The sequence below is a fragment of the Kryptolebias marmoratus genome, linkage group LG13 (assembly GCF_001649575.2).
Source record: "Kryptolebias marmoratus isolate JLee-2015 linkage group LG13, ASM164957v2, whole genome shotgun sequence".
NCBI classification, from domain to species: Eukaryota; Metazoa; Chordata; class Actinopteri; order Cyprinodontiformes; family Rivulidae; genus Kryptolebias; species Kryptolebias marmoratus.
The window spans coordinates 9,947,129-9,973,066 of NC_051442.1; the positions used below are offsets into that span (position 1 = coordinate 9,947,129).

Sequence of the window (25,938 nt, forward strand, 5' to 3'; positions counted from 1 at the left end):
GTGTGACTAATAAAATAAGAGTTTAACAACCTAACTTTCTGATTTCAGAATTATGAAACTTGCTAAAACCAGCCTAGCACTGCTGTACTGAAATAAGACCATAAATAATTTAAGTAATACACAGTTAAGAACATAAATTAGTTCTTGTCAAAATATCAGCATTTATACCTGCATATAAGTCCACAGTTCTCATTCAGTGGTTCTGTGCTCATTAAATCTTACAAATGATCCCTAACTTGCTGAAATATATCAGTGTTATTTATTGAGATGACTACACCCAAGTGCAATAAGCTTTCAGCCAAATAAAGCAGTAAAACACTACTGAATTTTCTGAAAATCCTTGCATTTGCTGTTCTATTGTTGACCAGCAGACTTTATTGGCTGGATAAACTAAATAAATAAAAATAAATACATAAATCACTAGTCGTATAAAAAGAACACACTTGACCAAAACAACCACAAAAAGTGAAACAGTTCTCTGATGTAAAGTCTGGTTCAGGTTATGAATCTGTAAATTAAATCATCAGGAAGGAGTTTATGATAATAAAAATATACAATGGTAAAACTTAAACCTGCCTTTGACTGTATTTTGCTTGCTGTTATTCCACCTGGATGTTTTATACATAGCCTGACATTAAATCTACAAATTTTAAACAGAGCAAAAATGCAGCAGAAATCTTTAAACAGCTAGGGAGGAAAAGGCATGTTCCCTTGCATCAGACCTTGTTTTTCAAGGGGGATTAGTTTATGAGTCAAGAAAATAAAGTATTCAATGAACAAACTAAATAAAAAAGCTATTCAAAGAACAAGTGTCCATATGTCGTACATCGAAAGCTGGAGGGGATTTTTAATAGTGCAGAGCAAATACTCAGAGGACTGAACAAAAATGACCTGTGTGTTATATATCTCAACCTACACAACATCTATTTATTCTGACCTTATAAAATAAACTAAAGAGATGACTGTTTACTTTGGCTGGGTGATCAAGGTTTTCCCTCACTCTTTTCTTTGTCTTTTCTTTTTTTGAACCAATAATTTTGTCCAGAAAAGAACATTTATTAGAAAAAAAAATAAATCTGAAATAAATTTAGTTTTAAAAGTCATAAACTCCCTCACAGCAGTTCAGCACTTTTAACAAAAGCATTTGAGTTTTCTCTGCTGAAAAGCTTCACAGTAAATCCACTTCAAACTCGTCCTCTCTGTATCACCAGCTGAGCCCCACGCTGGAGAGAACAATCTGCTGGAAACAAAAAGAAAAAAGCAAATTTGATTGATGATGACTGAGGCAATTCTCTCTCACATCCTAATAATATATTTGTCATAATCGCACCACGTTTCCAACTGCGCTTCAATTGGGCCTCGTGCCTGCAGCAATGAAATATCCAAAAGTCAGCTGCCGCTGTGTGAGTGCAGCACTCTGCACCACTGCTTCTTTACATCAGAGCCCAGAGACACCAATTTGTCAGTTGATGGCAGCCACAATAGACAAAAATATATTAAGGTGTTTTGAGAAATGCTTGCTATTCACGCTTCTTTCCTCATCTCAGTTGATCCGCCTGCTTTCTTCATACTTCTGTTCTCTCAACATCGAAGGTGCAACAAGTCTCCTGCATCTTCTTTTGTGGCATTGCTGAAATTCTAAGAATCCAACAAATGAAAGGGAAGCAACCTTGATTGTGTCACGGTTCAAATATATTAACAACTTTCATGCATTAAAATCAGTTCTTATAATATCATATGCCACTGTTTGTACAAGTTTTTAAGTAAAAAAAAGGATAAATACCTTCAGAAATGACACACCAAATGTCACAGTTTCAGCATCTGCAAGTTTGTAAACATCAGCTGGGGTCCTTTATGTAACTTCATCATTAGATACAGTAAAAGAGGCTCTGAGCAATAAAATGATAACATTAACCACTTGAAAAAATACCACCCTTAATTAAATACATATACGCTACATAAATAAAACCATAAAGGTTTCTAAATGTGATCAACACTCAGTTTTATTGTAGATTTCTAAAGCTTTCAGTGCAGGTAAAAGCAGGAGCATGAACAAACCCTTGAAGCTAATATGAAACTTGAAGGTTGGACTTTTTTTAAAGTGCATGTATTTAGCACTCAGTATGAACAGGATTATCTACTTTAAATAGAAAAATGAATGAAACTATCATTGGGCTTTATAGTCTGTTTTTGGTATAGTTCATTACATAAAAAAGGGCTCCATCTACTTTTGTTACCCATATAACGATGTCACAACTTGTAGGTTTTAAACTTCTGGTTGGATTTCTAGTTTCATGTTTTGAATCATAGCTGTGGGAACGTGTTTTACATGGGGGTGCTGGGAAAGAGTGTAAAGTGAGAAAAACTGCACTGCACTGCAGGGTTTTTTTTGTTTTTTTTTTGATTGTTTGTGAATTTGGAATCCTGATCTTGTCATGATGGGTGGAGAAGGAGGCAAACCCAGAGCACAGACTCATTTTCAAAATGGAAAACTAATTTATTAAAATAAAAGAATCAAAAACAAAGGCTGACGTGGCAGCAAAACCAAACATAACAAAATCCAAAACTGAGACACAAGCAAACCTGAGACACAAGCCAAGAGGGACAACCAGACAGAGCATGAAGCAACAACGGATCAGTGATAGGTGGAGGAGATGACCGGGTTTTAAAGACAGGAGGTAATTAGGGGAAGTGGGCACAGGAGAGATGATTACAAAATTTAGGGCAGGTGTAGATGGGCGTGGCAGGCAGACAAGAGATAGACTGAGGAGCAGTGAATGATGACAGAGGCACAGAGAACAGGACAAAACGTGAAGACAACAATAAACCCAAACCAAAAGAAACCAGAAACACTAAATACAAAAAGAAACACAGTAAAACCGAATCCTGACAGATCAGATGACAAATCTTCTGTGTGGCTCAATGTTTATTCTTTATATCTGCTAGGCTGGTTTTTTTTTTAATTTTGTTTTGCTTTTGTTTGATTGTGCGTTTTGTTTTTTAAGATGTATTTAAATTCTGATGCTATAACAGTGCATAAAAGACATTTTTTCGAAGCCTAGTTTTTGTTATATTTTGCTCCACTTTGAATCACTGGAGTTTGCAAACCTGAAAGCTGCTAAGTCCAAACGTTATTTTTAATGAAGTCCACTGGGATTTTTTTATGGGATGTCCGATTTCATTTGATGTCAGTCATAGCCTTAAGTGTATTCTTTAATTTAATCCTTTTCCTGTTATATATGCATGCCATAAAAACCTGCTAGTGTCACTTCAATTTGTTGTGACGACTAGGATTTGCTACCTATGGCCACCTGCAATTTTATGTCAATACTCCGTCTAGTAATTTACATTACAATCAACACTTCTGTTTCATGCTGCTTGGTGTAAGAATCTGGCTTGCAGTGGAAATTTCAGCGCATTCGACACTTGAAGAGTTATCATGCATTAGAAGAGGCTCATAGCGGGCACAGTGCATTCCGGCCTTGGTGCCGGCATGGCCTCTGGCTCTCCAAGAAGAGCAGAGGAAAAAAACAAAAAAACATTCATGCCCTCAGGCCGAATTGGCTCATGATGGAGAGAGAGAGAGGGCAAAAGGGGTGGCTTATTTAACTAGCGGAGGGCAAGAGAGAAACAAAGAGAGAAAGATGAGAGCCAGCATAGAGTGGAGAAAGAAATCAATAGGGAGAGAAATAATGATAATTTTATGGAAAACATAAACAACACTGCAGGTGGGCAGAAGGACAGAGGAGAAGAATAATCAAATGTACAGGGTGATAAAAGGAAGTCTGGTGATTTATGTAAAAAGAAACAAGCACAAAAGGGAATTACCTTTACAATGGTAATTACTAAAAATTACACACCTAAAGAATGTATATCATAAAAGAGACGAAAACGCCGCAGAGCAAATACTCTCCAACAACTGCAGTTTTTTTTTTATTAGATAACTGAGATCTTTTACACATTTAACCACCAAAACACAGAGACAGAATACAGAGCCTATAAACACCTCGGTGAGTGTGAAGTGCCCTTGACAACACAGTGAAACCCTTGAACAGAAACAGGCATTCAAAACGTCTCTTAAAGACTTCTGTGAGATCTGCAGAAACAAGTTGGCAAACCAGCGACAGCACTCTCTTCTTCCTGCCAACAGATGCACGTTGTGGATTAAAGGAGACTTTTTAGGTTCATGCACTTCAAAACACATCATGCAGATTGGTAATGTGATGTTGTGTTCTGGGTTATAATGTATGTGCTTTTTCAGTTTAAAAAAAAATGAAGGTGAGTCTTTTCTGGCAAAAAGACGAAAATAAAAAAAACTCCAATTCTGTAAAAGTTGGTTTGTTGAGTAAAAAATGTGCAATTTAATACCTTCCAAAACAAAACAATATAACAGAGCAATAAGTGTCAGTCTACAAGAAATGAAGCCAAAACTTTAACTAACTATAACACAGCTAGGCTTGCACTTAAAAGTCTTTTATACTAAAGAATTTTGCAGATGTTAGAATAATAAATGTCTTGATGTGCTGGATCTATTTTAGATACAAGTTATGAAAGTAATTATGAACATAAAACCAAAAGGTTTCAGTGTGACGTGAAGAATTTCCTGACAAAAACAGCTCCTCAAATGTTAATAAAAGTTGTAGATCAATCAGACTTTGAGCTTACATTTTCAGCCAGTCGTCCAGGGATTTCATTTGGTCGGGGAAGAATGTCCATTTTGAATATGAATATATCAAATTTCTTTACCAGCTTTATCCATTCAGTGTCGTGGGGGAGCTGCTGCCTTTCTCCAGTGGTCATTGTGCGAGAGGCAGAGTAGACCCTGGCAAGGTTGCAAGTCCATCATAGGGCCATTTAATGTATTTAATTAAATACTAGTCAAAGGGTATTGTGTTCTTGAGGAGGATAATTATCCCAATCACATCTCAAAATCACCTAGAGCCATGACTGAGGTCATGGTTCCCTCTAGATTGGGGGTGAATCTTTGCCTCAAGCAGAGAAGTTTGAATATCTTGTTCACACGTGATCACAGGATGGAGCAGGAGATGGATCAAAAGATCAAGGTCTCATCTGCAGTAATGAGGTTGTTGCTTCTACGGTCATTAGATATGGATCATGAATGAAATAATGAGAGCCCGGATACGACGGGCTGAAAAGAGCTTCCTTCGTAGGGTGGCCTGGCTCAACCTTAGTGATCAGGTGACGAACTCCTTCACCCAGGAGGAGTTCGGAGTAGACCTGCTGCTCACCGGCATGGAAAGGATTGGGCTGAGGTGATTTGGGCATTTGATTAGAATGCTTTCTCCCTCTGAAAGCTTTCCAGGCACGTCCCACGGGGAGGAGACCCAAAGCAGAGCCAGAACTTAATGGAGAGATTAGTATGTATTCTTTCTGGCCTGGGAACACCCTGGGATCCTCCAGGAGGAGCTGGAGGGAAGGAGAGTCTTGGTTTTCCTCCTGTTACCCCCACAACTCAACCACATATAAGCAGAAAGAAACGGGTAGATTGATGGACATTTTAAAATCCATTTATGGATTAGCTCAAGCGGTGCATCTTTAAGGTTTACGTGTGTCCTTGACGGTTTACTCATGCAAACATATTCACCTCACAGACCCAACTAACTCAGAACGTATGATCATCTTCAGGGAGATAACCATGCTCAACATCTAGTTAGGTTTAAGTGAAGTTTCCTGGTTTTACACAAAATTTGTTCCACCTTGCTAATGTCAGTTGCTACTGAAGTCGAAAAGATTTTCCTGACTAAAACTACAATGTCTTAATCTGTTGTTGTAAAATGCATTGACCATGCTCATATTTTGATCTAAATAAAAACAAACTGAATAATAGATGTGCAAAAAACTTTTTCCTCTTGCAACAGCTTTAAATGGTTTACCTACGAAAGGGCAAGCATATATGTGACAGTATGAACCTTCAGATTTCATTGTGCTACAAATTATACACCCAGCCCCTACTTCTCTTATATTATAAAACAGTACGGACTAAATTTATGTCAGTGAAAGGAATTTATTACAGTGTTGCTTATGTAAAAGGTCAAAGATACAAATGCCAGAGTCTTTGCAAGTGTTTCGTTGTTTCTTTGAAATGATGGTTCTTTCATGGTCACGTCCATCAGTCTCCTTCACACACATCCACTGTGCAGAGACTCTGGAGAGCTTGATTGAAACACAGCATGTCTTAAGACAGGACTGTGGACAGATAGACTGTGATCAGGGCTGCGACCTCTGTGATAACAGAAGCTCATTTCCATTTCCTGTCCTTGCTGTAGCCTCACACACACTGCAGATAGAGACACGCTGCATATTCAACAGACTCAAGTTCTCCCATTTCCAACAAGATACAGCCACCTCATCAGTTCAGTTCACTACTTCTTCTTAGATAGGGTTCAAAAAGGACAGTCATTACAAAAAAAAGCTATTTTACCTTCAGTAATCTACTCAGTGCTTCCTTCACTGTTCCACATCTCCTGACATGTTAAAACTCAACGATCAGAAAGGCTTTAAGATGGAAATGACTTTCTGATCTTACAGACTTCTTTTTTAAATTTACACCAACTGTGCAGACAGTTCTTATTATAGGATTTTCAAAGAATAAAATAATTAATAAAGCTTTGATTTTGATGATTGGAGCAAAACAACCTGAAAGCTTGCCGGAAAAGATGCTTAAGCCGTGTTAAAACAAAAGCAATCTTTGATAATTCCTTTAATTTACTTTCACGTTTTTGCTTTAGAAATTTTGAAGGAAGAAGTGGGATAAAAATCTGGTTCAAACAGATCAGCATGGAGGATGTTTAGACCTCCCAAATCTCCACAAAATGAGGCCAAAGCGGGCAGGACATGATCCTGATGGAGCAGAGAGTCGGGCTGTCATCATAAATCAGGGTCATGCCCATAGTCACATCACACAAAAAACATTTCTTTAGTGCATCTATGTATGCTTGCAGTAATGAAAAAGTAGTTTGCAACACGGTAGATACCTTTTGTGTCCTAACCTGCCATGTGGGATGCATCAGTGAGCAGTGAATTGGCTGATTTATCCATAGCGTGAAAGTGATTTCTTTAAAAAGGCTTCTGAAGGGAGAAAAAGGAAGAGAACTGTTGTAGTGATAACTAAACACGTGTACTAACGTCTTGTCTAAACTATACAAGTTTGCTCAAGATTCAACTAAATTTCTCACAAAGAAAATGTGATCACAATTGTTGGTGTCCTTTATGGTCTAGAATCACTTAAAACATTGCATGAGTTGGCTTTTTTTCACACCCTGTCTTGTATTTTTAACAGGACTCAAAATGCATGCCAGATTATTAAAATATTAATATTATGACACATTCTGGACATTGCAACGAACAGTTTTAAGTTTTCTTTTAGCAGTAAACTGTATGAAAATATTTGTCAAATTTATTATTGAGACCTGGACAAGGATGAGCAAAAAAAAGTGAATGAATTCTGAGTTTTTGTGTGAAAATGATAAGCTCCGTTGCTCCCAGCAGTGTTGACTTGGTTTACAGGTGAGATGATGTTGACTAAAATCCAGAGAAAGGTTTGATTTGATGCTTTGTGGGGTTGGCGCCAAGAACATTAAACATTTAACAGCTACTACCCTTACTTTTTCATTTGTTTTTTCTTTTTCTTTTTTTAAGAACAGGAGATGCCTTTAACAAAAGTGCTGGAATAAAAACATTTTTCTTTATGTGATTTTAATCCCTTCTTTCTGGTTTGACATTTTTTAGAAGCAAAGAAAACAATCCAAGCACATAATAACACAATCAAAATGGCATTTTTTAAAATAAACATTGCCAGCAGAGGCTAAAATTGCACTCCCATGTATGACTGCTACATTCAAACATTAAAACTTAACCAAAAAAAAGCCTGTTTATGTTTTAACTAACACTGATTACCAACAGGCCTTAAACCAGTGATTCACTTTTTAAAAGAAAGAAAATGTGGCCTTTTAAAAAGTGCATGATGCACTTCTAAAAAAATTAAACACCAATGTAAAATTAAACATTAACAGTTAAATTGTCTTATTGCTAAAATACTGTGGATAAAAAGTATTCTGTGTGTTTGTGTGCTTCACACTGAGTCAGCTGAAGAAAATGAACAACACGACAGTCTTTGTTTGGCTGCCATTAATTCACATGAATCACTTGCTGCTTCTCTGTTGCTTTAGTCAGATATGATATGTTGCAGTTAGAAAAAAAAAAAAAGTCTGACACCAGTTACAGTCCAGTCCAGTTAGAAAGCAAGCAGATATGTGTAATTATCAAGCAGCTTTTTGGATGACAGGAACAGAGCTCAGTGAGCCAATTTCTGGATGCTACTCAGGAGTCTCCTGCTGTATTCTCTGTGGTCGACAGGAAGGATTTCCATGACTGTTACTTTCACTCGACTCTCGTCCTGAGGAGGAAAGAAAAGCCTTAAATTAACTGAAGCAATATATCATATAAACCTTTATGATTCTCATAATGCAACTATGATTGGACTATCAATCCATCATCTAAAAGCAAAATATCAGAGCATAAATTGTATCTAAACTTAGGTAAAGTCTGTCTTTCAGTGCTGAAAAGTATCCACTGTTGGTTGGATGAGACATCATATACTTCTGGACATAAATAATTTCACTATATTTAAACCTATAGTTTAGTTTAACAGATTAAAGTGGAAACAAAGACAGTGTGTCGTCAAATTTTTGCTCTTTCAGATTTAATGATCAGGTATGTAAAATGTTGACTTGTTTTGTTCTTCTAATACATCTGCAGCTACACGCAATAAACATAAGATTAAACTGAAAACAACTTGGACCACCCTGTGCTCATCAAAGCATCCACTTTGGCAACAGCTACAGACAGTTATGCAGATATAATTAAGTTATGGCAAAGATTTCATTAACCGTTCTGGCAACAGGGAAATCTAGCCTTTGATTGGCAATTGCCAGTGTTTTCTGGGAAAAATAGGGCCATTAGACAAACTCAGGTGTGTTTTTGTTCTTTAGATTGTATAAAATCGAGCTTTGAAGCTGCCTTTTTAGCATTAGCAACAAATGTCTAAGCTGAAAAGCACTGCACACATACACAAAAAGAACAAAAACAGTACTGTGCAAAAGCCCCGTGGTATCTCTCATTTCCCTTTTAATTTGCTTCAAAAAAAACCAAACTGCTTCTAAGATTTGTTTTAAAGCTGTATTTAACAATAGTTCTCAAGCTTTCTAAAGATTTGTCAATTTTCTCAGCATGTTCCTTGCTTTTTAACTTACTTCACTCCAGCCCTTGTACCTGTTCTCAGAAGTTTTATTCATTTTATTTGTTAAGCTAATAACAGTAAGCTATGATACATTGTTAGAAAAGCACCTCAACATGTTACATACTGTAGGTTAAAAATATGTAGGTTGCTTTCAAAGATATTCCTAAATAGATGCAAACCTTCCAATCAAACCAATGACGGAAAACAATAAATGAATCCAAATAAGTGGAGAACAACAGAACTCGACAAAAATCATAGAAATAAATCCAGATCCAGCGCATAAACAGACCTTTGATTATTATCCAACCGGAATGGAAACAATATCATTTGGAAATGACCCCACTTGTGTGTAAGGTGATCTTCAGCTTGTGAACTGTGAAAAACCTCAATGATAAAAACAATTTGTGGGGGGAACAGAGCATGAAAGGTGACATTTTCCATCTCTAAACACGAACAAAAGCAGGATGTTCAGTCTGTGTTTTTCTCAAGCTAATTGTAAGAAAAATAATAATAATCCACTGCTACTTTTCAGACATTATTGTTAACATCTTCAAGAAGAAAAGAGCAAATATTGTGCACATTGAAATGAGTTTTTTTTTTTAATACATAATTGCTAAACATTTTATAGCCATTTGCCCTTTACAATTTGGACTGAAAGCCACCATCAGACACATCCATTAAAATGCTGGATTTCATGCAACAATTTTTCCCAACTCTTAATTCAGCAGATGATTTTATCCAAAGCAGCTTACAAATGAGGAACACATCAGTCGTCAACAAGAGAAATCTACTCAGACAGAACCACAGACCGCCTGACTGATGGACGATTACTCCACCGCCTGGAGCCACAGCGGCACAAATAAGGAGGGGATTTCTTATGAAGACATAACGCCAAAATCTTATTTCATTTGATCATGGCATTATTAGAAGTATTATTTTTTAAAAAACAATGAAAGACTAAAGACAATCTAATAATTAGCAATTCGCCAAGCATAACAAATAGCAATACTTTCATATTGGCTCAGCATGTACAGGAATGCACATCTCTATCAGTATTTTAAATTTTCATCCACCTGAAGACTGAGAATCAATAAATAAACAACAGAGGAATCAGTTAGGACCAAAGTTTCACATGACAAAAGGTGGCAACTTGTTTTTTTTAACCGACAAGGTGCTGAAAGTAAAAGGTCACGCTGATTCAATGTGCATCGACAAATATTCTCTAAAAAACATTTCGAGGTGACTAAACAATCAGGCTTTTTGTAAACTCCATTTCAAAGCAGGGGTGAAGCTGGCATTCTCCCTGACAAAAAATAAATAAAAAATGTCTGGATGCTGGCACAATAACAAAAAAAAACCAAACCCCAAACACACGGCCTCACACAAGCGCAACACACATCTAACCAATTTATTCAAACGTATGCCACAACTTCACAGAGAATTAATGAGATTCTGTAGCATGCTAAACAATGTAATTACACAACTCAGGATCCCTACAGAAAGATTGGGATAATGAAGCAGAGAATGCTCGCTGCAGATAAAATACTTTGCTGCAATTCATTCTGCAGAGCTGACCTTTCTGAACCTAAAACTGTTTTGTTTTTTGTAGTTGAAAATCCACAACTCCGGAATTTCGAATTATATGCATCCCGAACACAACAGGGATTCCAAGTTTTTCTCAAATGACCCTTTAAATTTTATTTATAGTTTTGCTTGACTTGCCAAAAACATGACAGCTGGGTTTTTTTTCCTAACATCTTTAAATCTTATGTCAGCCTGATTTTGAAATTTGTCATTAGTACAGCAAAATACTGTCAAAAATCTTTGTTAATTTGTCATATACATATATATCATATTGTATAATTGCTCATTGTCGATAGATGTTACAGAAAGAAGAAACTGAGACACTTCTCTGCTTATATCAAGCTGATTATGTAAATTACATTAAATTTTCTTAACCCTTTTTTCCCCCTCACTGTGAAACGGCAAAAGACGCCGGGGTTGCTGTTGACACGGCCTACCACGAGTCTGGTTTGTTGATGATATAAAGTGACAGTGTTAAGTGTGTACTTGGCTCTCAATGGCCTGTCTGTTAAAATAAAGGAAGAAAAACTGTCCGCCTCTGACACTAATGCATTCAATGAGACAAAATCAATTCATTCACTTTGGACAGACAGATGTACTCGCACACGAGCGCCGATTTATGCACTCATGTGTTTGAAGCGCTGCAACAGACGCTCATATGCATCTGTTTATACCTCTTCATGCTGAGAAAGACTCGTGGATTTAGATCCAACAGCAGGTCAGTATCAACAAACTGATTTGACTGACTTTATTCACAATTATGTAAAAACTTTACTTTTATGCCCTCTGTAGATTTTCTCAATTTTGTTTAGTCATCTGCAGGAACAAACAATGGTAGGAATAAGCAGTCGATTCTTGCGTGGAAGAAAATAGTGTAATTTAATCAACGCTGCTTGTTCAATAGTCAAAAGATAGATGATCTTCGCTACATCTTTATCAAAAATAGAGGCAAAACAGCCTTTAAAAATCTTTGAGAATAATGACAATCAAGTCCGATTCATATAAGGACAAGTCAGGTGATTGATAAAAGAAACCGGCCCCAGGTTTTCTCCTGAGTGCATCTGCAATTACATGACAGGTTTACTGTCTCAAATGTGCAACTTTATAAGCGCAATAAACAATTATTGCATCTTAGGGGTCACTAAAAGAACGGTTGCAGTGATGAGCCAAATGTGACGTAACTTCTGACGGATGACATTATTGGCACGTTGGTTGAGGATATAGTGAACCCTAATGGAAGTCTGTTATCTCATGTCGTTTTCACACTAAGGCAGCACTGTGCTTAGTGCTTTTGTTTCTTAACTTAATGTCCTTTTCATAAAAGGAATAAAGTCTCACAATAGTCACATCGTCCAAACAATGTGTGTGTGTGTGTGTGTGTGTGTGTGTGTGTGTGTGTGTGTGTGTGTGTGTGTGTGTGTGCGTGAGGGTGTTTTTCCTAATTACATGGTTGGTACAGCACAATTCAACTTAGTACAGTGGTTTCCTGATTGTTTTTTGCTGCAGACATTAACATTTTGATAGGGGTGGGATATCAGTTCTTTACTAAAACATCATACAAGAAGTTTATTTCATCACTTTGATTTAATATTTGCCTTTTGTCCTAAACAATTTACAAAAAAAGGAGAAAATAAATCAAACCATGCTTGTGGTTAGTAAATATACTCACGTATTCATAACTTGAGATCTTTGGGATGGAGTCAGTATAAAAAATGTAACAGATACTTTTTTTTTACCCAATCAGCTCATCTTTGAATGTGTGCAGCACTAAGTAAACTGAGCTGTCATAAGAGTCTTGGCTCCTATAACTCCTAACCTCTAAATATTTGTAAGCCTCTTTTAAACTCGGTTTTACAATATAAACCAAAAACTGACAACAAACACTTCCAAAATTGTTGTTGGTGGTGGTGAACGTGACGTTCATAAGTGACATAGTTGTGCTGACCAATGATTGAGTGTTGCGCAAGGACAGTGTTCCCCTGGTAGTGTGAAAGCAAACATGTAGGTCCCTACAAACAGATTTCCATTTTTCAACAGTTCTTATAACCCTCAGAGTCCTTTTAACTATTTGGTCTACAAAATGCCTATTGTTAATGGCATCAGTGTTTCCCTGTCTGGTTTTCAGGGCTCATGTTATAGAGGTTTTTCCTGCTTCAACACACCTGATTTAAATATATGAGACATTAACAGGCTTCTGCTGACCTTGAAAACATGCTGAGGAGGTGTTTGAGCATTTGAGTTAGATGCACTGAAGCAAGGGAACATCTAACACATGCTGGACAGTGGGCCCCAAGTAGCAGGGCTAAGAAACCCTGAATTGCATGCTGCATCCCACAATGGAGAAAAAAAAACTGTACATCATTGTATACAGAATACTGTATTGTACACAATGGTATATTGTAGCCATTCAGTAAAACAGTGCTGTTGTTACGCTTCTATTTCTGCAATGCTGACTTGCTATTGAAAGAAAAAGCATGAATACAGTGGAAAGCTGCATGTGTTTAGGTGGTAAGAAATAGCAAAATAGCAGAAGTATCTGTTTTTTGGCAATATGATCTAAATTTGTGTAAAGAGGTCTACATGCTAATGTAGATTTTCAGTCTTCCAGGACATAGTAAATCCAAAGAAGGTTGTATTTACCTTTTTCTACAGTCAGCCTAAAGGATCCAAGAGAAATGAACAAGAACTAAACTTTTACGAAACTATTATGGTTAAGCTTACAGGGTCGTTTGGTCAGCAGTGAATTGTATTTTATTCAGGAACAAACCAAGAACTATCCTGAGTGCAATCGTTCTTTGTGTATTGTGTGATGGAAGAAAATCTGTAATCATCATCTGCTGGTTGGGCTGGTAGCAATGATGTGCCGACATTTGCTGTAAAGTCTCAGGTTCATTCAGGTTTGCATGTGACACTCAAACGTCACTGCAAGTTAAATTACAACCCAAATTTCAGGAAATTGACATTCTTCTGAGACTTTATTGGTAGCGTTTTTCCTTGACTTTGCATAATTCCTTCCTAAAAATCACTCAACGTTAGTTTTTCGAGAGAAGAATGGCTGAAAAACTGTTGCTCTGAGGTTTTTTTTAAGGTCAAGACACAGACCGTTTAGAGACCACTCAAACCATATCTCAATCATTCCTCTCAGACTCTCTGTATGTGCCCTCTGCAGCAAATTAGCCTCTGAATAATTAAGCTAATTAGGCTTAGACAGACAATAGCTAAATGTTAATTAGTGCCTAATTAAGAGAAATGAATCCACAGCTGTATTTGCTTTCTGCTATCCAAAGTGCACGAGCTATAAAACAACTCCCAACAACAACTTAGCTGATGCGACCGACAGTGTTATTGTTAAAATGCTGCAGTTGTATGTCTTGTTTGGCAGCTTTACGTGTTCGGGGGAGCTGTTGAGAGCAAGATAAGGGACAATGACTTTTACTTTATAATTTCATGCTTGACTTATTAATAAAAATAACATCTGTCATGCATTAAACACTAGAGAATGCTTTAGCCATTATTTGTTTAAATCCACTTCCTTAGATATCTAGATATTTCAGACACACAGCTCTAATGTTTAAATTCAATCAATGTACCCTAAAGTTTGCTGTTTGTCAATATTTTTTCCAATAATAACTATAATGAGGTCTATATCATATAAAATAAACTGCTTGTAAACATGCAAACATTTCAGATGTATGTTTTGAAGCATATTTTTTTATGATTGTAAAATTTAACTTCATTTCAACAATGCTACATGTTTACAATCCTAAAAATATCAAAGGCCTATTTTTCGAGAAGCATTGTCGGTGTATAAGAAAAAAAAAAAAGCGAGGTAGTGTGTCAGACTTGCGCTCACAAATAGACTAAATAGTCCTGCAGTGTCATTAAAACATGCCTGTATGGCAGTGATGAGCACCACTGCGCATCATTACATTCTGCCTTTTGATACCTTAGAACAGATTGTTTTTGCAATGCATGAAATTCTATCGTGTTTAGTGCTACTTACATTATACGTTTCCAGTTTGACTCGGTTTTTAAAGATGTGAGTTGTGAAGTTGGCTTTATGGAAGACTTCATCGAATGCTGCCTCATCCTTGGAAGCACACACACACACACAAACAAACAATACAAGGTAAACAAAAAAAAGGAAGCACTGATACTCTTAGACCTTCTGGTAAAATTGTCAAGGAGAACTGTGTATGGAGGCTTTTCTTTGTGTGTTTGTGTGTGCGGGTCTCACTGTTTCTCGGAGACGTCCCAGCTCTTCTGAACTGTGACCCAGCAGGACCTCAGCTGTCTCCTGGAAGCATGTCACCCACTGGTTATCCCAGAAGTCTGCTAAGTTGGCCTGAGAGTCAGACAGCCAGAGAAAATGAAGGGGCAAGAGATTATTTCTGTATGTCTGACTGTGCGAGTGTGAGATCACTGCAGAAATCACGACATGTCTGACAAGCTTTAATGAAGTTCACTGTATTTTATGAGCACTGAACTCACGGAAAGCAAGAGTCTGTATTTGAAGTTGGGGTACTCTCTGTTACACTTTTCACAGCGGTACGTGCCGTTGTGTTGGTCTACGACCTTCTTGTTGCAGTCTGAAGATGGACACGCCCGATACAGGCAATTTTCCTTACGCATGTACACCACTGTTGCCACGCAGCTGAAATACTCAGCCTGAAAGGAAAACAAAAAGAAAAATAGACAAAAAATTTAAATTGAGGACAGAATTTGAACAATAAAGCAAAAGACAGCAGGTAATTTGCAGGCATTGACCCCCTTTTACACAACACTGTACAGAGGAGTGACAAGAAAGTGGGGTAAATTAATAAAATACAAGACAAACAGTGGAAGGAAGAGGGAAACAGCATCTCAGCTTCAGATCATTTATTTTTCCTTGTTTGTGTCTTAGCTGGATGCTAGCAGTGCTGGCAGATGTTAAAACATGAAAATATCTGTAGCGGTCCATGTGACTGGCTTATAATTGACTTGTTTCATTAAAATTTCACAACATACCCAGTGGATTTCTTTGAGAGTCTTAGGCTTCTGTAAAAACTGAGTTTGCATGTTTTCAGTTGCATCTTCAGTGAGTTAAAAAACATACCATTTTATAGACAGAAAACCTACTTATTTCACACTTTATTAGTATGTTTATTTCACTAAAACAGTCTACATACTACACTGCAGTATGTAGGTGTTAATTTGTCAGAGAAAAACAAGTAAACAAGTGTACAGAAATGCTTATGGATCAAGTTCAATTTTATAAACTTGACAGGTTTGTGTGAGATAAGAGAGTAAGTGCATGAACTTTGCCTGGACTGAATCAAACTATTCACAACCAGAAATTTTCAAGGTGTTCACAGAATGTAGCGGAACAAGACATTTCATCAAAGCGTTTGTTATGTAGGAGGCAACATCTTGCTCGAAAAAGATGGCAGGTGGCAGAGGCCTCAAGAACACAGTGAGTAATCACTTGTCCACAGCAAAGTAAAAAAAAATCAGAAAACGAAGCAGGGTATGACATCAGCTTTACTGCTGTGAAACTTGTTCCTGTTGTGGAACAGTCAAAGTTGAGTGCAAAGAGTTGCTCTACTAGCCAACATGATGTCCAACTCCAGAAGACAGGATTCTGAAAACGGTACTTTAAAGACAAAAATTGAATAAAACATTCCTGGCAGTTGTGTGATATCAGTTTCACTGAGCAGATAAAGACATTGACACTTGGAAGAAAACAATTTAAATTGGAATTAACAGAGGTTTGTCCAAATGCAAAAATACTGATTTTGTTCCTACATTATCATTGCTGGCATTTTAAAAAAGTTTTATTTCAAATGTCATGAAACTAAAGCATGGGTTATAGAAAAAAAAAAAAAAGGTTAAATAAGAAGAAGAAAATGTGCTGCTTCAAGTCCAGACAGTTAAGCAAAAGCTGACTGGTGTGAAAAGAAATATATTAAAACCAAAATGAAAAAAAGCTTAGCTCAAACTTGGAATTGTATGTAAAACTGTTGCCAACAAGTCTGTCCAACTGGTAGATGCATGCTGTTTACACATCTCTGTTTGACTTCCAAACAATCTTGGAACAGTTTAAAAAGACAGCAGAGGGAGGTTGAGAATTTTTAATACATAAAAGATGTGAGATGAAATGAATTTTTCCCTTTCTATTACAGAAACGGTGCTAATACACACAAACACACACATGCGAGCACGCTGACGTGCACACATGACTGTAATGCAAGGTTATATATGCAAAGACCCAAACACTTGCATGTCCAGTGCAGATACAACGAGCTAAACTTGTTCTGTTGTGAATTCAAGTAAAAATGTACACAGGCAAACAGAATCAAATTAAAATTCAGCGATGCTGCTGTAATTTAAACAGATATTAGCACCTTAGGCGGCAGAACTCACACTGGTAAAAATCAACAGCTAAAAAGGAAAGAAATGCTAATTCTAGAGAGAGAGGGCTATTTCTCTCATCCTGTGGAGAAGCACGGCATTCTATTTCCATAAAGATAAATATAAATATATTAAAGAATGCACACAGCTGATGAACAGTGCCTCACTGGAAGAGACAAACCCGTGTACAAGTGCCTAAATGCAACACAAAGTCTTCAATGTGATGTACATAGAAGAAACCGCAAATATGTTTTTTCTACTTTCATCAGAGGGTATTCCTCCTTCCAGGAGAACAGGCCTTGAACAAGAAGCTGGAAGTACAGGGAGAATTTAAAACTAAATGCTTTAAAATGCACACTGAGCGGTAAGTACCAGCTACAGCAGGGCCAGACTCATTACTAATTTTTGGCCTAAATGAGTTTATCAAAGAGCTTTTCTAGGATGCCGGCCAAAATCACACACTGACTGGGCAATGCTGTTCCTTCATTATACAACACAGTTTCTGTAAAGTGTTTAGTGAGAGCATTGATTATGAAAAGGCCATTGTGTTTCCTGCATCCGTCATGAGGGGGCTGACGCTGCGCTACGTCCCCATGACCTCTACATTTACTGTCAGTCAAACTTGTGACACTTTTTCTCCCTCTAGCCAACACTGACTCATTTCCTCATAATCTGTCCACCCATGCCACACACCAAGAGCTCTTCTGAAACACTTAGCAAGGAGCTTTTTTAAAATATTATTAGTTTTAATTAGAAGAGCATTTCCCGTTAGCAACAACCCTCAATGTCTGACTCCCATGTTTCCATCCGCATGCCTGCCTCATCACATTTTGCAGACTCGGGCAGGCTGGAAGGCTGAAGGAGTAGGAAGGCGGTAGGTGGGTGGATGTGGTAATAGAACGGGGGCTTGTTGAAGCTTTCTGATGCCACAGTCAGCATCAGATTAGAGGACAGCAGGATCTAGACGAGGCCGGTTCAATCCAAACTAAACCACGCTAAATGAATCCCACAGCATTTTCACGTCATCGGCCTCTTTCTGTCGCGTCTTCTTTTCCTGTATCCTAGCATGCAACGCAGAAGCCTTTGGGCAAAGTCTCAACCTCAGCTACACTAAGGAGAAGCAACAAGAAAAGCATGAGTAATAATATACACACACACACACAAAGTCAAAAGACGCAAAAACACAAAACTCTGTGAGCACACCCAAAGATTGACACACACTCTTCATTCTGAAAATAGTTTTCCATTCTTATCACACCAAATCCCTGTGTCACCTTCTGGCACCTAAATGCAATTAAAATTTGTATGTGTAAGGGCAACCAAGTGAAAATCCACTCCATAATTGACGTGGTTGCACATGCCAACTTTAATGCTTGTCCCAAAACCCCAACACACACCCACACACACACACACAAAGAGCTGCATTAATTAGAAATGGGTTGTACACTTATACCTTCCCCACTTCTGTACACACCGTTACACAAAGTTAGCCACACATATAGATGGAGGCAAACGGGATAGAATGCCGAATTAGATTTCTTCAAACTATAAACTAAAAACCCGGATTCTATTACTCTAACCTGCTCTGTAGCCTCGGAGTACACGATACACAGTGTTCTTCTTTTTCTGTTCAATTACATAAACAGTTGGGGGTACAGAGTAGAATGAGAGAGGGGAAAAAAAAAGACGAAAGATAAAAAAGTAACAGAAGATGTAAAAAAAAGAGGAGAATTTGCAACTTTTAAACTCTTTTCCTTTGCATCTGTCTGTAAACCTCCCTTGTTTGTGTAAAATTTTCTATACCTCGTCATTTCTTTCTTTTAAAACATTTAAATGTTTATTTTTACACTTGTTTTTTCTTTGGTCTTGATGCTTTTCATCTGTCACAGATTTGCAAGTGACAAAGTTTAGGTGATGCCGACTGGTTTTTGTCCTCGACGATCACTAACCCTTATTTTTCCACCCATGCTGCTTTTCTTCTGGTAACGTTTTGCCCTATAGGCTTCCTCCGGAACATAATTAGAAATTTTCATTAGAAACGACATTGATCTGGAAGCTATCCGTAAGCTGCTTCCAATTAAATGCAAGGAAAGAGGAAGACTAATCTGAGATAAACCAAATTAATTAGATGGAAAGTTTAAGGAGTGGCATATACTACTTATATGCACTACTTCTGGTTGAAAGCATGATCATTCTCTGTAATATAACTTCCTAAAATAGCGCGTGGCTCAGTTTGAGACTTCTTGCAAGATCCTCCAACAGTTAACATGGGAGTGTTACTTTTTTCCCCTCCTACAGCTAAAACAAGAGATTTACATTCAGCAAAAGACTGATTTTTGATTTATTTTTGTCTAGTTTAAATTAAAATAAGACTGAGCAGAAGTTGCGTTTAAAAAAAAAAGATTCATGGTAGTTTTTAACAAGAAGTCTTCTCTCTCTAGGGTTGAGCCGAGCATGCACTTTAGTAGAATTTAAATAGTTTTATTGGCACGACGACCAATGTTTAGTTGTAGTTTGACAGTTTTGTATGAAATCTGGCATTAATTTACAGTATACATATACACATATACACATTTATTCAGGAGTCTTTTAGCTTGCCAACGTTTAAAATATTTCATAAACTATAAAATGTGGGTGAGAGCTAGACATCACTTTTTGACCATCACTTGTTTAAAAAAAAAAAAAAAGAGCTTAATTCATCAGTGTACATGAGTCAAAGAAACCTTAAATGGATTTGTCTCAGAGTGACTGCAAACCCAAATGTATTACAGTAAAGTTCTTCCTTGTTAATGCTCTGGCACTTGAGTTTAATATGCTTCTTTTAAAACATCCAAAAGTATTTTCTGCTGTAAAACTCTGCCGTAATTAAGCTACTATGATGTCCCACGATCAGTGCAGGGCCTCCTACATTTCCCTTCAAATGATAGCTAATTACTCATTTGAGAGGAAGATTTTCTGGCTAATATCAATAAGCCTCCAACCAACAATTTCAGATTTGGATCAAAGGTCAACACAAATCTAAATCAATCTCATGGGTTTATTTCCTTCTACTTTCTAGGAAGTCCCTAGTTGTGGGACTTGAAAGCAAACAAGTTGAATCCAAACCTGGAAGTCAAAGCTTGAGATGTGTGTCTGTGTTAAACCCTGAGGAGACCCTGACCCTAGCCCTGAGCCAAAAGGCCCTAACTCCTTAAACCCTGAGGAGACCCTGACCCTAGCCCTGAGCCAAAAGGCCCTAACCCCTTAAAACATATTTGGGCAATAACTGGTATGTTTGCATGTGTTAGTTGTACCTTCTCTCCGTGTCCCATATTATCATTCTTAATGCTGTTGAGGGTTTTCCAGTTCATCCTGGATCCGCTGTTGACTGACCTGGTTTCTGTTAGCGACTGGCTGTCGACTGCATAACCTCCATGGTCATACCTGCGATGTGGACATGTCAAGAAGCAACAAGGACAGTTTAAAATGTGTGCCATCACACGCGTACATCAAAACTAACACTTTTACAACTCATGTGTGATTCCTACTTAGAAGAATTTGTTAAACTCGCTTAAGAACAAAACTAAATTTCCTTGGACACTTAGGTGAATAAACTATAGCAGGTGCACCAGAAATACTGGTCACTTGTGGCTGTCCAATGGGAAAGAGAAAAAGCAAGCAAGGTAAGGTTGTATAGTGTGTTGCTTTCAAGTAATTGGCTTTTCTTTTGAAGAAAATACTGCACTGAAATAATCACTACACTGTCTGAATTATTATCTATCAAACCCATCTTAGCCATGTCTGAAAACTCCCTTATTCCCCTAACTTATTTGCAGCCATCAGATGATTATCCTTCAGCATATTAGATCTGACACCAACCTCTATCATGAACAAATGCATTTCTAGATCAATCAACTTTTTATATTTATATGTAAACAGTGACATTATACAAAACTTGTGCATCTTTTTTAAAGTATGCATTCTTTCAGTTCATCTTATCTCTTTAATTTTCTTGCTAAAATATTTATGTGTGTGTGACTCTTGCTCTGTATTCTGGATGAGAAATCTAATCAAGGCATCTTTCAGACTCATCCGTTTCCTCCATTTATGCAAACAAGTCATGTGCAAACAATCCAAAATAGAATGACTTTGTCACAGGAACGTGAGTCAAACAGATGCTCTTTTTTTTTTGTAAAGCGGACACCTAATTGTAAAAAAAAAAAAAAAAAAAAAGAAGTGGTAAACACTTTATCTGCTCCCGAAATAACTTCATGCTGTCAGCATGTAGACTGAAAAAAGAATCAAACAGCAGCGGAGATCAGGGGGAAAAGCTGGGGATTAGAGAAAAATAGAAGCTGTGATGAAAGCAAGGAGGCAGACCTTTTTTTTTACTTATTTAGCGTTTTGAATATCAGGATGAGAGAGAGATGGACCCTGCTCTTTCTGTTTACAAGAAAACATAGCTACAAAACCGACCAAATTATTATTCATAGAGCAATTAGTTGAGACAATAAAGCAAACAAAAACACTTGAAAGTGAGAACCTAAAACCTACAAGGGACACAAACCCCTTTATTTACTATATTCAAACTTTGAATCTGCATTTGTGGTATTTGATACAGTTTTTGGGAGTGAAATGAATTGTGTACATGCTGACGCATACTTACACACAATATATTTTACTGGTAGCCAGATTTGAGAACAGCTTTAATGAGTGAATGAGTCATAATTCAAAATCCCTCCACGGGAAGTGCTAATAGGAATCCAGTTTGATGCGACTCAACGTGTCTTTGAGCACATGCGGTAGCAGTTCAGAGCTTGGATCCAGAAATAACTAACTGCTTTTCTTATTCCCTTGATCCAACCCTGACTAGAGCCCCACTGAGACTCACATGGCACATACCACCAGTCTCCTGACATGTGATAATCAGGGCTCTGCACTTAGGCTTGCTCATTAGAATGTACGTGAGCAGGTTCTATGTTTAGTATTTTTACTTTATTTCATGAATACAATTCAGAAACAACCTATTATCGTATACTTTTTCTTTCACAAACAGCATCTTGTACGGAGTCCGCAAGTGTGACTGCTCGGTGGTATGGTTGGCGTACACTACAGTGACTCACCATGCCCTGAGTCTAAAGGCCTCAGGTATGTCTGGGTTGACCATGACTGTTGAGCTGAACAAAGCTGAAAGTGATCTGCCTCCAAAATCAGACAGGCGAGCTCCTTTGACGGCAACAACAGGCTGCCCAGAGCCATCAAACTTCTCTGCCTGGAGAAAAAAAAAAGTAAACGATTGTAATTTAAGAGAAACACTAAAAGATAACAAAAGCAAAGACTTATATGTGTAATTTGTGTCTGCAACTTGGAGATGTCTGAAAGTAATATCAGCTTCCAATAATAATTAGATAATTTACAAGTTAATTTGAAAGTCATTTTTAGACTCTGGCAAAGAGGAAGGATTAGCTCTCGCAGATCGAATGAGCTTAGAGAAGAACAGTGCCATTTCGTGCTCATTCGAGTTATTTAGCCCTATGTCTCAAATCTGAGTCCAAAGCAGTGTTGAAGGTCATGGCAGTGATTTGAGTGATCCAAATTTTGCAGCACAAAAAAAAAAAACAGTCAAAGTGTTCTGTATGCATGAACATCTACAGAGAGGCAATCAGGAACGCATACGCACAATACACGCATGGGCACCTTCAAAAATACACAATTAATTTCAATCAAATCACCTGATTTTCATGTTAAACCACAAATCCACTCAGACGCAGAGTCAAAGAGTGAAATTACAGTTCTTACCTCCTCTCCCCACAGCGTGACTGCCACCTCTTTCCCAGTCTTGTCTATTAGGTTGAGAGCCCTCTTGGAGACTTCTCTGCCTGTTTTAGTGGTGATACGAGAAACATCTTCTGCACTTTTGCACACTCCGATTACATCTAAAAGGCAGAAAAGGAATCATTCTTAAAAATCCATTAAGAAATAGCTCATAAATGCAGGTAAATATATTTATAATGTGGTAAAAAAAAAAAAATGGACATTAGGCAAAAAGAGCTTTCAGGATTTGTCTAAATGGTGGAAGTGTAAATATGCCCCAAGGTTAGACTCTATATAATGTTTAGTGTTATCACAACACAATTTCCGATATTGTGGCAAATGGACAACACACTGGCTAATTCTTGTGACCTTTTCCCGAATCACAACAAACACTCTTCTCTTATTCGTGTTGTCAATTTTAAAGCCATAACAATTCAGACTTCATTACTGAAACTATGACAATGCAGAGAACCTGCAGTACCATGTAAACTCCTAAAACTACATGAAAGTGATAAATCAAACAGGAATGCCACAAGGTTACTGAAAATAAATGAATAGAGATTAATGTGCTTTAACAACGTAAGTGCCTTTGGTCCTGATTTTTTTTCACCTTAGTTGTTTTATGAGATGCAACTCATTCTTAATAATATGAAAAAAGCAAAATAAAAATAACTGTATTTGAGGATTTGTGAGCCTCAAAGTCATCTTTAGTTTTCTAATAAACAAACACATTTATGTTTACATCCAGTATTTCTACTCTTACAATACCACAATGTATTAAATTAAGTTATTACTCATGAAAAACACAACAAAAGTGATTACTTTAATATGGCTGTGATTAGTTTATATTTACATAAACAATGCAGCAGTCTCCTTCTGTTTCTTTGTTTCCACACTGTTAAACCTCCCCAGTGTTGCTACTGTTATTTTTCACTCTATATAGCTGCAGCAGGAGTGTAACTCATATGTAATGCATTTTACGTGTTACTGTGTATGATGCAAACGAAACAAATAAGTAATGGCCTAGTACTCCTTGAAGGAATGCACATCACCTGCTGCGATTCATGTCAGTTTTACACTAAGATTATTTTAAATTGAGAAATGACAGCCTTTTTAGTCAACCTTTACAAATTAATTTATGCACCTTTTCATGCAACACTGAAAGATGCTGCACTCAGCGTATATGTTGAGAATGACTCTCAGCTACTACCGCCTCAAACGTTAGCTCAATGTCTGAATAAGTGTGGCTAATGTTGATTATTTGTGGTGGCCATATTAAATTGGATTGACCCCAAAATATAATGGCTTATAAAAGTACATCCAATTATTACTTTCTGAAAGATTTACTCAAATCCGTTCAATGGTCCGTTGGCTGTGGCAGCCATCTTGAATCAGTGCGACTCCAAAAGTTAATCAGTTGTAGATGTACCTTCAATGATCCTTTTCAGTTTCATTAAAATTAATTCTGTGGCTCATGAGTTATTTTGCTAACAAACAGATACACAAACACACGTGGGCAGAGACATTATTATCCACCTTTCAGCGGTGGGTGGTGGAAAGCTTCCCGGCTTTTTAAGTGGTCTGATTGTCAACAGGCCTTACAGATTAGTGCTGGTTTATTTTTTTTGACACCTGTGTCATTGTGCCAGGACTAGTACCCATGCATTAAATAAAATGACTGGACCAAATAATAAAACTAATTTTGTGAATCAGTCTTTCTCTCAACTTCATCCTCCTGTCTGCACTTTCTGTTAACCTTTTTTCTAAACTCCCGCTGCCTCCCCCATCCCTCCGTTTGCTCTCTGTCAGTGTTCTCTCAGCCTTGCTTAATTCCATTATGATTGAGACGATGTCATCCACCTATGAACTCCATTATCACAACAGGAACAGGCTGACGCTTCTCATTACCATGTTATAATCCCCTATTTAACAAAGGAGTAAAGTGTGGGGGAATCGGGAGAGAAAGAATGAAGAGTCGACAGATGAGGACACGCAATGCTGCTCCTCTATAACCAATGCAAACACATTCCCTCAGTTAAAACTGCTCGGTGCCATCCCGTGTTCGCTTATATTACTTTGCGTTAGAAATAATGTCGTCTCACAGTTTAATTTTCTGCATTCTAGAAAAGCTAAAGCAAAATCGTACCTGTCATAAATTATATAAAAGATTGTTAACAAAAACTCCAGTTTAAAAAAAGAAATCTGTCTCAAGGCCGGTGATCCAAAACCCCAGATCTGTGCTTGTGCCTCTTAAACCTAGAGTGACAGACAAGCTGTGTGCAAAAACAGAATCTTTTATAAATTTATAAGAACTACTGATAACTGTAACGGTTACATTAGCAATTTACAATGACAGAAAACAAAATTTTAACAAGTTCTGAACGTTTTTAGATTCTTCAGAAAGCCCTCGGGTTTTCGAAGGCTACTTTAAACAAAGACTTGGATTATGATGATTTAAACATGTATTCTATGAAATAATAGCAGGGTGACTCTTGTATTGAAAAAAAGTCAATTTAGAAGAGACTAGTCTATAGACTAAACTCTCCTTTGATTTGGAAAATCAGAAAACATTTAGTTAATCAGGATAAGTGTCATCAAGGTTTTCATCTTATTTGAATGAAGCGCAATGTGTATTTAGAAAGTTGCACTACATTAAAGCTGTCTGACTTCTCTCTGATGGATCTACTAAATGTTCTCCACACATCTTCCAAGAGAAAGTGGCTGAATTCAGTGCGTCACAGCTGAAGGACAACTTATTAGAGGAAAGGCTTGACTTGTCTTTCTGATGAATGTTAACAAGCATCGTTTCTTCATGCCAGTGGGTTCATGCACCACTTTCTACTTGTTGCTTGCGTTTGCTCCAAATTTTCTAAGCACCCTTATAACTCATTTTCTACTTTTAAACACCTTTT

At 37.3% G+C, this 25,938-nt stretch overlaps 1 protein-coding gene across 2 annotated transcripts in view; it reads right to left on the reverse strand.

Annotated features, from left to right (window-relative positions):
• Positions 1-3,925: 3,925 nt before the first annotated feature.
• Positions 3,926-25,938, reverse strand: part of LOC108248486 (replication protein A 70 kDa DNA-binding subunit) — a 36,751-nt gene continuing 14,738 nt past the window's right edge. Inside the window, exons 11-17 of one of the 2 annotated variants that reach the window (XM_017437286.3) lie at positions 23,012-23,148; positions 22,336-22,484; positions 20,527-20,656; positions 15,335-15,511; positions 15,081-15,188; positions 14,847-14,933; positions 3,926-8,416 (exon numbers count right to left, since the gene is read on the reverse strand). In XM_017437286.3, the coding sequence (XP_017292775.1) occupies positions 8,315-8,416; positions 14,847-14,933; positions 15,081-15,188; positions 15,335-15,511; positions 20,527-20,656; positions 22,336-22,484; positions 23,012-23,148 (890 nt within the window). In that variant the 3' untranslated portion in view covers positions 3,926-8,314. The remainder of the gene's footprint in view (positions 8,417-14,846; positions 14,934-15,080; positions 15,189-15,334; positions 15,512-20,526; positions 20,657-22,335; positions 22,485-23,011; positions 23,149-25,938) is intronic. The other variant, XM_017437285.3, reaches the window with a different exon arrangement.